At 38.5% G+C, this 14,264-nt stretch overlaps 1 protein-coding gene across 2 annotated transcripts in view; it reads left to right on the top strand.

Annotated features, from left to right (window-relative positions):
- Positions 1–14,264, top strand: part of zdhhc9 (zinc finger DHHC-type palmitoyltransferase 9) — an 83,642-nt gene that overhangs the window by 53,720 nt on the left and 15,658 nt on the right. For both annotated transcript variants that reach the window (XM_048605395.1, XM_048605396.1), the window contains 3 exons: positions 2,072–2,230; positions 5,344–5,481; positions 10,468–10,516. In XM_048605395.1, the coding sequence (XP_048461352.1) occupies positions 2,072–2,230; positions 5,344–5,481; positions 10,468–10,516 (346 nt within the window). The remainder of the gene's footprint in view (positions 1–2,071; positions 2,231–5,343; positions 5,482–10,467; positions 10,517–14,264) is intronic.

Below are 14,264 nucleotides of genomic sequence, written 5' to 3'. Positions count from 1 at the left end.
ACGTGCATCTTCAATGCTAACAGTGTGGAGGATCATATTGGCTGTCTGTCATAGAATCTTCCTGATTTTTTTTTTAAAGCAGCTAATTTACAATGGGTGGGCATTTGTTCTGCCAGCTTACTTTGCTTGTGATAAAGTTGAAAATGTCCACCCTAATATTCTTTTTGCAGCAGCTTATTTTTCCCCAAGTCTATAGGCAGGTTCTACACTACTTTCACTCTGCTTTTTGTCCTGCATATAACCACATGTAGTGGTAATCGTAGAATCTGTTAGAACATGTTTGCAAGCAATTTTTCTTTTGGTGCAAATAAAACTGCAGTGAATAGTGAGTCAGAAGTGGAATAAATTCCACTTTGTGTGATTCGTATAGAATTACCTATTTCATTAAATTGCTGTTTCTAGTTGGCTGCAGTTACTCGTACTTAGAATATCAGCATGAAGCAGAAATAATTGTTAATTATGGATAGATTTTTCTCACAGTACAGTTGCTATTTTAATCACATGGGTTTCTGACTGAGTGTAATCGCTCTAAAATAGTACCCTTACATTAAAATCATCATTTATTTAATATTGCCTGCTCAGTGTGGTGATAATTCATGGAAGTAATAAGAGAATCTGAATATATTTCAGTTACAGCAACTACATAGCCAGTGAACTAAATTATTAACTTTTTTTGCCTTTTGTGACAAGGGAAATCTTAATGTCTACAGTTCAGATAGTTGTTGTGTGACTGAGACCCAGCATGTTTGACGCTAAGTAAGAATAAACTGTTCTTGATATCTGAAATTGCAAACATTTATGACAATCATGTTGCTTCTTACCCTAAAGATCTATCAACAGAAATAAAATATTTGGATTTAAAAAGACAGACATATAAATTTATAATAATGCATTACACCCCCACGCAATACACCATGAATGGACAGGACCAAATTTGAATCTCCATATTGTGTCAATTAATTTGAAGAGTAAATAATTTCAGAAGTAAAAAGTTTTGAAATATTCGGAAACCTAAAGAAATTCTACATTTCAAATATGAAATTATTTTCATTGAAATTGAGTAAATAGATTTTGCTTTTCAGACTAAACCAGTAGCTTGTAAGCTACAAATATGGTGAAAATCCTTTTTTTTTTCATCAAGGTGATAGTTATGGAGTGCGGAATGCCTCCAGTCCACCCCACCTCCTGCAGGAATTGAATTTTTTGAACTCAATCTCTTTCTTTTTTTTTTTAAAAAACACATTTAGGTTCTCTGTACTCGGGTTTTCTTTTTTTTGTTATAAATCTGTTTTTGTTTTAAATCTGCCTCTCCAGTGCACTTTCAGTGTGATTGCTGGCCTCCAGTGTTTTTTGCAGATGGTCAGCCTTTTAAGAAATAGATATAGTCAAACTTATATTTTTTTCATTGTCATGTATGAAATCCCAAAATAACTACTTTTTGACTGTGTTCAATAGTCAGCCAAGCTAGTTAAAGGTTTCAACCGTTGATTCAAAGGTATTAATTCAGTAATTGCTCCCAAATCCTTTTATATCTTACTTCTGAACAGTCTGTTCTGTGTATATTTGCTGATTACTCTTTTCCAAGCAGGAATTAATCTTCCTAATTTAGTTCAGTTCTGTTTTTGCTTTCCCTAAATGGTTATGTAACTAAAGTGATATTAGTCTATTTTTTTTTCCCTAAATCTCTTATTTCTTTCTGCTACTGATGACATTGACTTCTTTTTCAAAAGCAAAATTTTGTAAAGTTCTATTATATCAGTGAGAGTGGGGTTTTGTAATAAATTGGTCTCTTTTTGTGGAAAATGGGACTCCCCACAGCATAGAAATGAAGTATCTAGCTATTTTTTCAATAATGCTAAGTATCTTGAATCTAGTTGAGTCAATGTGTAACTGTTGACCTTTAAAGCTGGAGGCTGTTAGTGGATTCGTGCCAGTAGCCTCTATTCCATTTTTATTCAATGTGACTTTGATCTTTGTTCTCTATTTAACTTAATTATGCTTTTATTTATTTTATTAATTTTTTTTACTGTTTAGTTAACAAAGTTTGTGTTTTCTTTATCTTAATCTCCAGAGGCAGCCAATGGGAATGTCCCAGCAGGCCAGCGACCACCACCAAGAATCAAAGATATCCAGATAAACAACCAGATTATCAAATTGAAATACTGCTACACATGCAAGATATTCCGCCCGCCTCGGGCATCCCACTGTAGTGTTTGTGATAACTGTGTTGGTATGTAATACTCACTTATTCCTTTTGAAATGCACTTGGAGACAATTTGGGTAGTCTGAGGGATGGAAAGACATTGTCTCCGTTAGAGTGTAGACCCTGAATTCGGAATTCATTCATTGTCTAGGCCCTAACCTCTCTCCATGTGATTTTTATGCAACATGATCTTCAAATGTAAATGTCCTGGTTAGGTGAGACTTGACTTTGGTGTAACATTAGAATCCAGCTCTCGGAGGCGATGGGAGATACCTGTACCTTTTTAAGACATGTGGCAGCCATGATCTGCTGTCAGTGCCATGCAGAAGAATAGTGGCAGAGTGTTGGTCTTTGCTATCAATGGATACCCCATCAACTTCATCCACACATGCTTACTAGATAGACAACACCAAGAGGACACAATATGCCCTAATACACTGGCCACATTACCGTATGTCAAGAACATATTGGAACTGACAACGAGACTCCTGTGACCACTAGGAATCCGGGTAGTGCACAAACACAGCCACACTACGACAAACATTCACAAGGACCAAAGACCCCATACCCAAGACATAGGGGACCAACAGTGTACAAAATACCATGCAAGGACTGCCAAAAACATTACATTGGACAGACAGGAAGGAAACTAGCCATTAGGATACACTAACACCAGCTAGCAGCAAAACAACGTGAACTTTCCCACATTTCAGTGCACTCGGACAACAAAAGGCCATCAATTTAACTGGGACGATGTGACCGTCCTAGCTCAAGCCAACTGTAGACATGTATGGGAATTCCTAGAGGCCAGGTTCTCCACCCATAATGCAATCTATAAACATGTGGAATTAGACCCCATATACAAACCCTTGCAAAAAAGAACCAGAAATGACACCAAACACCTCAACAGACTGAATCATTTATAAGTACTAAGTGGAGTAGAACAACATTGCTTCATCGGAGGCCACATTGATGTTATCTAGGATGGTGACGAAATGTCTGGACTTGCTGACCAAGCTGGCTGGTTATAGTTAACAACCTTTTGGAGTTGCACATACCATTAACCACAGGCAAACAAGTTTCTGGCTTTCCTCCCCACCATAATCCTGCCATAGCTTTGAAAAGTCAGGTTTTTGTCTCCGACGTTCGGACACTGACTTGTGGTGTTTTCTCATCAGAGACATTATATCAAAGGTGGTTTCCTTGATTTTTTTTTTTGCCATTTGAAGGTTTTTGCTACAGTGCAGTAAGTTGGTTGGTGAACTCGTTCAGTATGTGTTGTCATCGTTTAAAAATTCTCATTCAAATGTTGTGTCATTACTTTCTGTTTTTGGTGTAAACATCATACCTTTTATTGCAATTTACAATGGGTTACACTCATCCAAACACAAAATATGGACACCTAAAGCTATCATTGTCTTGCTTGCTGTAGTTTAATATTGTGTAGTTACTAATTGTGGATAGTAAGTTGAGGGTGGTTGAAGGTTTAACTGTGTGGGGCAGGGGTTTGTAATTGAATTTGAGGAGACCAGAATTACATCAGTACCGGGCATATTGTAGTTATCATTGTTGAATGTTGAACTGGCGAACGGAAGCTGCTGATTTGACTCATCTCTAAACATTGCTTTGCAAAGTTTTTAGATAAATGTAAAAACACTAGTTTAGACAATGCCCTTGAAAACTGAATACTGCTCTTTCGTTAGAGTAGAAGTATTTGTCAATCCTGTTGTGCAGGTTGTATCAGTAAAACTGAAGTTGTGAAAACGTCAGTGAAAGCATTGGTAGAAATTATAAATTTACAATGTACTGTGCTTTTTAAAATATTTTAAAACTTTAGAATAGGAGCATTCTAAAGAAGCTCAGGAACATAGGGGCCTGGGAATATAATTTTTAATCAAACCATTCAGTCACCCTTTTGGAAGGATATGAAGACACTAAAGACTTCAGAAAAGGTTCACATGAACGGTTTCCGGATGAGCTTCAATTATGTGGATAGGTTTGGGAAGCTGGGGTTGTCGTCCTTGCGGAGAAAGTTGAGAGGAGATTTTAATAGGTGTTTGAAATTGAGGACTCTGTAATGTGTTGATAGGGAGAAACTGCACCCATTGATGCAAGGATCCAGATCTGGAAGACACCAGTTCAAGGTGATTGGTACAAGAAGCAATTGTGGTGTGAGAAGTTACTTTTAAGTAGTGTTTGGAGTTTGCAATGCATTAGACTGACGGTGGCAGATTCAATTGAGGCCTTCAAAAGGGAATTGGATAATTATCAGAAAAGATTTGTAGGACTGTAGGGTAAAAGCCATGAATTGAGGTTAAGTTTGTTCCTCTTTCAGAGAGCCAGCATGGACGTGACAGGCTGAAGGACCCATTCTGTGCTGTAACTGCTCTGATTTTTATGGTATTCTATTTGTAGTGATTTTAAGTGGTCTAGAAGTGCATCATTGCAGTTATTGCCTCTGGGTACAGTGCTTGTAAGTGGTCAGATGCCTAATGTTTTCTCTATCAATGGGCTCTTGTGCACAGTTGATGCATTTTTTAAAAATCTCAAATTTTAAACGCTCCTAAATAGTTAGTATACAAGGCACATTAGGAACAAAGTCTACTGTCAAAGTCAAATTTACTTTGTACAGTAGTTTTGATTTGGTTCCATTTGCATGGTATCTTTTAAATTTCATAGTTGATTTGAAATACAGTTTTTGCTTTTATTTCAGTTGAAAAGACTGAGTTTCAAGGTCAGTGCAATGAATGTTGGCTGTGAATGCTAAACACTGTATGAAGTGTCTTATGACACGATCCATATCGTGCAGTAAATCTATTTGCTAACATAGACAATGACCCTTCATTAAAAATGCCTGCCCCACCATGATGCTGATAATTGGGAGATATTCATAAAAGCGAACAGCCTCTGAAAAATAATGTCATTGCAAATCATACCTTAAAATTTCTTCATGAACTGATGTTAACTTAACAGGGCCTGTCTTGCAGCGTTTTACTTATAATGTGACAGAAATTCCTGTGTATATACCATTCCAAGTGTTTTTGCTTCAGAGTTGGAAAGCCGGGAACATTTGAATTAGACAGGAAAGTTGCAAGAACGTACAAAACTTTTAATTTCCCGTGTTCTTTTTCCTCCCCCAGAACGATTTGATCACCATTGTCCTTGGGTTGGAAACTGTGTTGGAAAGAGGAATTACCGTTTCTTTTACCTCTTCACCATATCGTTGTCATTTCTCACTGTCTACATCTTTGCTTTTGATATTGTACATGTGGCACTGAGTAAGTATTCAAGAGAAAGTAGTTGTGTTTGTAAAGTTATTGCTCAAAACATTTACATAAGGTTTCAGGAAGTCTGATCAGCTTATTTAAAGCTTTCTCTTTTGAAGCTTTCTCTTTCACTTTTGATCTCATTACACCAAATCAGACCAAATATTGATTCATTTTTTAAAAAAGAAAAAAATTCTGCTTCTGTAATATGGTGAATGAAACTTTTTCTTATCTGAGCATCCCAGGTTATATTCTGTCCCGTCATTGGGCAACAGATCATCTGTTGTACGTATGTGATATGTTGCCATATGCCACTCTACAAACCTGCAACCCAAAAAGATTGCTAATTTATCACAAAAATCAGGACCGCTTCAGACACTGTCTACCAAAAGCTACTTAGAATCCCGAGGTAATTATGTATAAGATGCTTTCGGGCAAAAATGAAGGAAGATTTTTGTTCTCTCCTAGGAGTGAGAAGCTATTTTGTGACCAACGTGTGTGTGTGTGTGTGTGTGTGTGTGTGTCTCTTGCTCTCGTGCGCTCTCTCTGCCTCGCTCTTTTATTCTCACTGTGGCTGTCTGGCTCTCGCTCTCGCTCTCGCTCTCGCTCTCGCTCTCTCTCTCTCTCTCTCTCTCTCTCTCTCTCTCTCTCTCTCTCTCAATTGGCATCTGCAAAACTTTTGCATTTGTATTTAACCTTGGTCGTGCAGTAAAGCACCCAATTTATGTGCACATTTTAAAATTATTTAGAATCCTTTATCTTAGTGTTTTTTCTTCCTATGTGTATAAGTTCTACTGGTAGGGATGCATTGGGACAATGGAACCTGCACGATAGTACACAATTCCAAGTCAGCCTGTTTTGCTAGTGACTTTAAACTTTTCAAAGCTGAAATATTGATGAGAGGGAAAAGATTCTTGCATAGTGAATGTTTATGATCTGGAATGTGCTAGCAGCAAATTAAATTGAGGCAATCAAAAGGGTATTAAGTGGTTATTTGAAAACAGAGCATGTTGGGGTTGCAGGGAGAAAGCAACAGACTGGTATTGGGTGAGCTGCTCACTTGGAGAGCTGACACAGTATGATGGCTTAAATAGTCTTCTGCAATGTAACAATTCATTAATTCTGAAAATGTAGGGATACTGAAATTGAACTTTGGTCGTTTTTACTTGGAGATCTCCCGAGCTGTGGAATAGTTTGTTTTACAATAGCCTTTGTTTTAATGGGTGGATGTGTGAGCTAATTTTCAACAAACCAAGAGTTAGATTTTACTTGTGGTCTCCTCCACAGAAATAAGGCAGAGAAAAAATATTCCAAGAACAGTTTTTAATCTAGAGGCTTGTTGACATGCTTTATTTTATTTATAAACACACGGTAATTGTCGGAATAGTTAAGCAAATACTGTGCTCCATTTATTTGAACTTTTTCTAAATTTAAAACTTGACCAGCAAAGAGCTGCCAGCTGCAAGTCTAGGCTCACATCTGTTTCTGTTTGGAATACTCTGTCCAATTCTGGTCTGCCTGCATGTTGTGAAACATGAAAGGATTCAGAAAAGATTTACAAGGGTTGACAGGATTAGAGGGTTTAAGCCATAGGAAGGGGCTGAACAGGCGGGGCTATTTTCCCTGGAGTCGCTGAGAGGTGACCTTTCATAGAAGTTTATAAAATCATGGTGGGTGTGGTTAGGGTGAAAAACCCAGGTCTTTTCTTCAGGGTAGAGGAGTCCAAAACTAGATGGCATAGGCTTAGGGTGACGGGAAAGATTTAAAAAAGAAACCTAAGGGGCAACTTTTTCAAAGAGGACGGTACATGTACGGACTGAGTTGTCAGAGAAAGTGCTGGAGGGGGGTACAGTTAGATTTTAAGAAAGCCTCGATGTGCATATGACTGGAAGGGTTTAGAGTGATATGGGCCAAAAGGGACTAAATGAGTGGGGAATATCTGGTTGGCATGGATGAGTTGGACCAAAGTGTCTGTTTCCATGCTGTACATCTCTATGCTTCTGTAACTATGTTTAAAACAAAGTTGGTTGCTCTTCATTTCTCTTTTGCCTTGTATGACCATCTAAAATAGATCAGAAGTGAATACAAAAAGTAAGTGCTCAGTTGGCCTGTGGGCAGAGATGTGGAGTTGGTGTTTCAGGCCATTGACCTTTCTTTGGAATGCATTGGGAGCTCTGGAGGGAAGGTGGGGTGGTGGGGGGATAGTGCATGGTATGATCTGCCTCCAAAATCCCCAAATTATCCGAGAAATTCCACCTATGGGAGTGACCAGAGAAATATTGCCCATGTAAATAGGGTGAAAGGAAATGAAGAGCCACTGCTCCAACCACAAGCTGGTTCTGTCCGTTTCTGCAGAAAGCATAAATAGGAAAGAAGCAGTTTGCAATTGGAGGGGCAACGTGAGTGGTAGCGGTCAGCAAGGTTGAAGGAAGCAGAAGTGAGAACAGCAACGGAAACTGCTGGCAGGGGAGTGCAACTAAGGGAGGCCCAGGAGTGAGTCAGGGACTGGGCTGTGGTGGACAGTTGAGGTTGGGAATGGGGAAATGTGAGCCCTGACCGTATTATTATTATATGGCTGTTTATTTGGCATTTCAAGAAAAGCAGGACTATTAAAAGACCTCTCAAAAGGGAAAGGTCCATATCTTAATTGAAATTGCTGAAGGGGTTAGTCTGTTTGCATTATATCTAGTGTTCCAGCAGTTGGGATTAAAGTTAGTGTTGAGTTTTCTCTGTAACTAATATGGGATTTAAAGTGACAGCAATGTGTGGAGATACCTGATTTTTTTATGGCTTCATAGAATATAAGAATGAAACATTGTGCCATTAAAACCCAAACACAGCATTCAGCTTGCCCCTGAGGACTCCAATATTACTGAAGTGATAAATGTAGTGAGAAAAAGAAACCGCAGATGCTGGAATCCAAGATAGCCAAACAGGAGACTGGAAGAACACAACAGGCCAGGCAGCATCTGGAGGAAAGGAGCAGTCAATGTGTCGGGTATTACCCTTCTTCAGGACCTGAAGAAACATTGACTGCTCCTTTCTTCCAGATGTTGCCTGGTCTGCTGTGTTCTTCCAGCCTCCTGTTTGATAAATGTAGTGGCCTGGATCTTACACTCTAGCAGCAAAGGAATTCTGCTTGCTGCTTATTATGCTTAGATGTCAACAGACTTGTCATGGGCTTTTTTGTGTCTATCCATTGTTTTGCCAATCAACGATATTCTAACTAAAACAAACCGCAACATTCTTTTAAAAGAAAACTTTGCCCCATCTTCCAATGTGCATTCCATTTATGTATTTAAAAACTTCAGGATTCAGATCTTTTCCAAATTATCGGTCTTTCTTGAGTTATAATGTGTTTGTGTACCACATTTTGTTGAAATCTGTCTTTTTTTTTGAAGTATGTTTACACACCAATGAAGAACATTTACTTCTTGCCTCATACAACAGGTGGAGATAATGGTTCTGAAATGATTAAAATTCATGTTACATTAGCTTAACCCAGTCTAGGGCTGAAGAATAGGAGTTCTATACTATTTTTTTGTGGAAGGAGCAGAAATATCTGTACTATCTGTCTAAGGTTCAAGTAATTATGCCTGACCAAATGTAGTTGCACTTCTTACCATGCAACAAACCTTATCTAAAGTGCTACAGCCTCTCCTGTAGATAGGTAATGTTGGGATATCCTCTACCTCAAATATTTAGATAAGCCCCAGACAAAGCAAGGATAGAGGAGGATTGGTGACAGCAGACTATCTCAAACAGCTCTCACTCTGTCCCACTTTACCAGTAGAGGTGACAAATACCAAGAGGTACCTGGAGTGGTCATCTAGGAAATACCACACAACCACCTTCAGAGACTAGGTAATTTGAAGGTTTGTTGCCAGTGAGGTAGTTTGGAAGTAATTAAAACTCATCACACTATTTATAGTACAAGTCATATATTTATAGGTACAAGTCATAATGTTTTCTGGTATGAAACAAAAACCTCTTCATCTGAGCTATGGGTGTTTCTCTTTAAACTTAAAAACAAACTCCAAGTCTACACATTTCCAACTGACCATGCAAAATGGGTCACCTTGTTAAGTTGTAAAATCCTGAAGTAGACACAAGCCCATTAGGCTGCCAAAGCAGCCCTCCCAAACAATTATAAAATAAATCACCTTGGCTAAAGAAATACTTACCAGCTCATTTATTGTTTTTGGTGTCTGAAATGATTGCATTGCTAACTCAAAATTCAAAACCAAACTTCTACATATTTCTAATATTTATTTTTGTCACTATTTGTAATAGTGAAAATAGGATATCTCTCAAATTACTAAATGAGTGGTTTTATCAGATTAGTTTATCTTGTTCAAATTTTCCCATGATTTTTCAAGTGTACATCAATGGACTATGTTTGTATTCATACTTGAGTTTAGAAGTGAAAGGTGTTCTCTTATCCTTAATCGGTCAAATGTATAAATTTAGTTATTGAATCAATCGCATAAAACTGTGATCAAGTGCTCATTGAATTACAGTTTACACCAGAAACTTAAAACAAGTACCGTACCTCACCAATTAGTGATAATCCTGATCCGTCTGCCTTTGGGACCACAAACTCCTCTTCCTAGTCTCTAATGCGATGCCATTTCCATGCTGCTGCAGACTTCCTTGAAGTTTAATTGTGCCTGAGCCTGGATTCTAAAAATGGTGCTGTTTTTACTATTATTCCTATGAGCCTTTTGTGATGACATTTACGGACTGGGGGAAGTTCTTTTATGTTGTGCACACTTTTTTATATCTTTTGTCTAAATCTGTCAAATTTAATTTCTGAAGGAATGCCCTATAGGTCTATTATTTTAATGCCTCTTTACATCCCACCCCCTCTTCACCCCTTTTCCCCCCCCAAAAAAAACCTACCACTACAATTTCTGCCTCCTGTGAGGTAAAGCCTTTGTTTTCCTTTTTTGGAGCCTGTCTGTTCAAAACATTTTCATTTGTGTTTTTTTTAAACAGGATCTGTGGACAATGGTTTTTTAAACACTCTGAAGGACACACCAGGAACATATCCTTTTTGATGGAGTTAGAAGCATGCATGTTTCTGGACTTTAGTAAATAGTGTTCAAACCTGTTATGGCTTATAGGAATTTGAAGATTGCATTGCATGATAACATACAAAAAAATAGAAATACATGCTATAATTTCATAGAACAGCATTTTTTTAAACAAAACATTTAAGTGATGAAATGATGTAATGTATGCATTGCTGATGAGCCAAGGATGGATAGATTTGAGTGATTAGGATGCTAAATCTACAAATTAAACTCTGCATATTTCTCCTTTTATACCTGAAATATTGGACATTTGGTTTGGGATGCTCAAGTTGAAGGACATGATATTTTATATGTCCTGATTATATAGTTGTGATATTTTTTTTTAAAGTTGACCTTCTATGATGAATAGTGAATGACTTAAATTATGTAGAGATGGGATTATTATTCTGCTGCTCAAGGAAATCATCAGATGCCACTTTTCGTCAAACTTCTTTCCAAACTTATTCATCTGAATTTGCTGTTAATTGGCCCTTCCATCCTCCCGTTGGTTGTCTCTTTCCATTGATTCCTCACACTGGAGGTCACTTTTGTGTGAGGTAACCCAGTGCAGTCAGCATTCGATATCACTAATTCTAAACTGCATTTTCATCCTTACTCCTCCAAGTTTAAGGTTAGGATCTTATTGTAGAGTCAGTGATCTTTGTACGCAGATTTATCTTGTTTAATGCTTTCTTTCTTTCTGAATGTTTGAAATGTTAATTTTATTAAACAGATTTCTACGAATTTTGGACATCCCCAAATTCCAATAACACACGTTGGAACAGAGTCACAAGTAAAACATTATGATGTACCATTGACAGTTTTCACACTGCAGGTTTTTACAAGTAGCAATGCGGAGAGCGACCAGAAAATTGATTTGTAATGTTGGTTGTGTTAATTACAATCTAGGGTGAACTATAGAATCTAATACAGATCAATTTTCTAATCACTAGAGGTTGAGAATTACTGCTTATAACAAGCTGACACTCCCAATCTTCACTGGGGATATTGTATAAAATGTCCTCAATGGACAACGTTGTACAAGATATTATTTGCCATCTTGCTGGTAACAAATTTATTAAAACAGGTTATGACACGTGCTCCAAAGCAGGAGAAAAGTTCCTTAGACTGGACATTTGCACACCTAATTAATTACTTATGGTTATTTTATAGCCGCTGCTTTTCAGGTTATTTTGCTTGAAGCCTCCTCTGTAGTATCGGTTTTACTTTTCCAATGATTGAACATTGTTCTCAAGAAGAGATGAGCTTCCTGCTTTCCTATTGTAGATGCAATAAATGCTGTGGTGGAATAGTCAAGTTTCAAGCTTGGCTTAAAGAAAAATCACTTGGATTTCCTGCCTGGAGCATACAGACTAATTCAATTTTTGAGTTCACGGATCACAGTCAATATCGTTCAAACTTCTAGAGTGTTTCTTACTTGGGAGGAGAAAATCTCCTCTGTTTCTTCCTTAATTATAACCATTGCAGTTTCTACAGTCTCTTCTTGTAACTCCTGTTTCCTAATCTGAGCATTTCATAAACACAGCTATCCATTTTAGCTATTAGTTCGTGGTCTCCTTTTCCTGGATGTCTTTCTATTTAGAAGTGATCCCCATTTTCCCTATTCACGTTTCACATTTTTATCTCAGCTTTTTGAAAAACCCTCCATGTTTTTTTTGTTACACGACTGTAATTCTCCTTTGGCCTAGCGTTAACATTCTTGTGAAGGGCATTCAGATTCTCTACAGTAAATGTGTTACACTGCAATATTATTACCCTTGATTGATTGCCAATTTGATGTCACTGCAAATTAGAGTGCTAGAGATCTACAAAACAGAAAAAGGCACTTCAGCCTATCACATCCATGCCAATCAAAAATGACCAGCTAACTTTTCTAATCTCACTTTGTAGTACTTGGTCCATAGCCTCAAATGCCTTGGCATTGCAAGTGTGTGTGTGTGTGCGTGTGTATATAAAAGTTATGGGTGTTTCTGCCTTCACTACCCTTGTAGGCAGTGAGTTCCAGAGTCCCACTACCCTCTGCATGAAAAAATGCTTTCCTGTAGAACATAGAACATCAGAGCTGTACAGCTCAGGAATGGGCCCTTCAGGACATGACGTTGTGCCAAATGGGACGCCAAATTAAACTGATCCCTTCTGACTGCCCTTGGTCCATATCCCTCCATTCTCTCCATTCCATCCCTTAAATGCCCCTATCATATCCACCATTACCACTACCCCTGGCAGCATGTTCCAGATTCCCACCATTGTGTTTTTAAAAAAAAAAAAAAAAATTGCCCCTCATTGTATCAACACGACCCCACCCCACACCCCCACTTCACCTTAAATGCAAGCCCCTGAGTAATAGGCATTTCAACTCTTGTGGGTGGGGTGTAGATTCTGACCATCAACCCTATCTACACCTCTCAATTTTATAGACTTCTGTCAAGTCTCCCCTCAGCCTCCACCACTCCAGAGAAGACAACCCGAGATTTTCTAGCCACTTCTTATAGCTTATACCCCCTAATCCAGGCAGCATCCTGGTAAACCTCTTTTGCACCCTCTCCAAAGCCTCCATATCCTTTCTACAATAAGGCGACTAGAATTGAATGCAATAAGTGAGGCCTAACCAAAGGCTTATAAAGCTGCAACATGACAACCTGACTCTTGTACTTAATTCCTCGACCAATAAAAGCAAGGTGTCATACGCCTTTTTTTTTGCCACCCTACCTACTAGCGTGGCCACCTTCGGGGAGCTAGGGGCTTGAACCCCAGGATCCTTCCATTCATTAATGCTGTTCAGAGTCCTGCCATTAACTGTATACTTTTCCTTAATATTTGACCTCCCAAAGTGCAGCACCTCCTACTTACCCAGGGGAAACTCTATCTGGCATTTTCTGCCCATATCTGTAACTTATCTATATCCTGCTGTATTCTTTGACAACCTTCTACACTATCCACAACACCACTGATCTTTATATCACCCATCTACATTTTCATCCAAGTCATTTTTGTATATCACAAATAGCAAAGGTCCCAGTTGTGGAACACCACTAGTCACAATCTCCAGCCAGATAAACACCCTTTCACCACTCCCCTCTGCCTTTTATGGGCAAGCCAATTGTGAATCCAGATGCTAAGTCACCATGGGTCCCACGCATCTTAATCTTCTGGATGCGCTCCTCCATGAGGGACCTTGTCGAAAGCCTTACTAAAATCCATGCAGATAACATCGACTGCTTTACCCTCATCAACCACCTTTGTCACCTCCTCAAAATTCAATCAAGTTAGTAAGACATGACCTACCCTGCATAAAGCCATGCTGATTGTCCCTAACTAGGCCATGCTTTTCTAAATGTGCATAAATCCTATCCCCAAGAATTCTCTCCAATAGCTTCCCATCTACTGATGTGAGACTCACCACTACATAGTTACCTGGATTATCCCTATTTCCCTTTCTTGAAGAGGAACAACATTAGTTACTCGCCAGCACCAGCCCAGTGGCTAGTATGGATACAAAGATCTTGGTCAAGGCCCCAGCATCTCTTCTCTTGCCTCTCTCAATAACCTGGGCTAGATACCATCGGTACTGGGGACTTATGTACCTTAATGCTTTTCAAAAGACCCATTTCTTTCTTGATCTCAAAATGCCATGGCATATTAGCATGCTCCACACAAATCTCACTATCCTCCATATGCTTCTAGGTGAATACTGATCCA

This window comes from Rhincodon typus, chromosome 14, assembly GCF_021869965.1.
Source record: "Rhincodon typus isolate 14 chromosome 14, sRhiTyp1.1, whole genome shotgun sequence".
Lineage (NCBI taxonomy): Eukaryota > Metazoa > Chordata > Chondrichthyes > Orectolobiformes > Rhincodontidae > Rhincodon > Rhincodon typus.
This window is presented reverse-complemented; position numbering and strand designations above follow the sequence as displayed.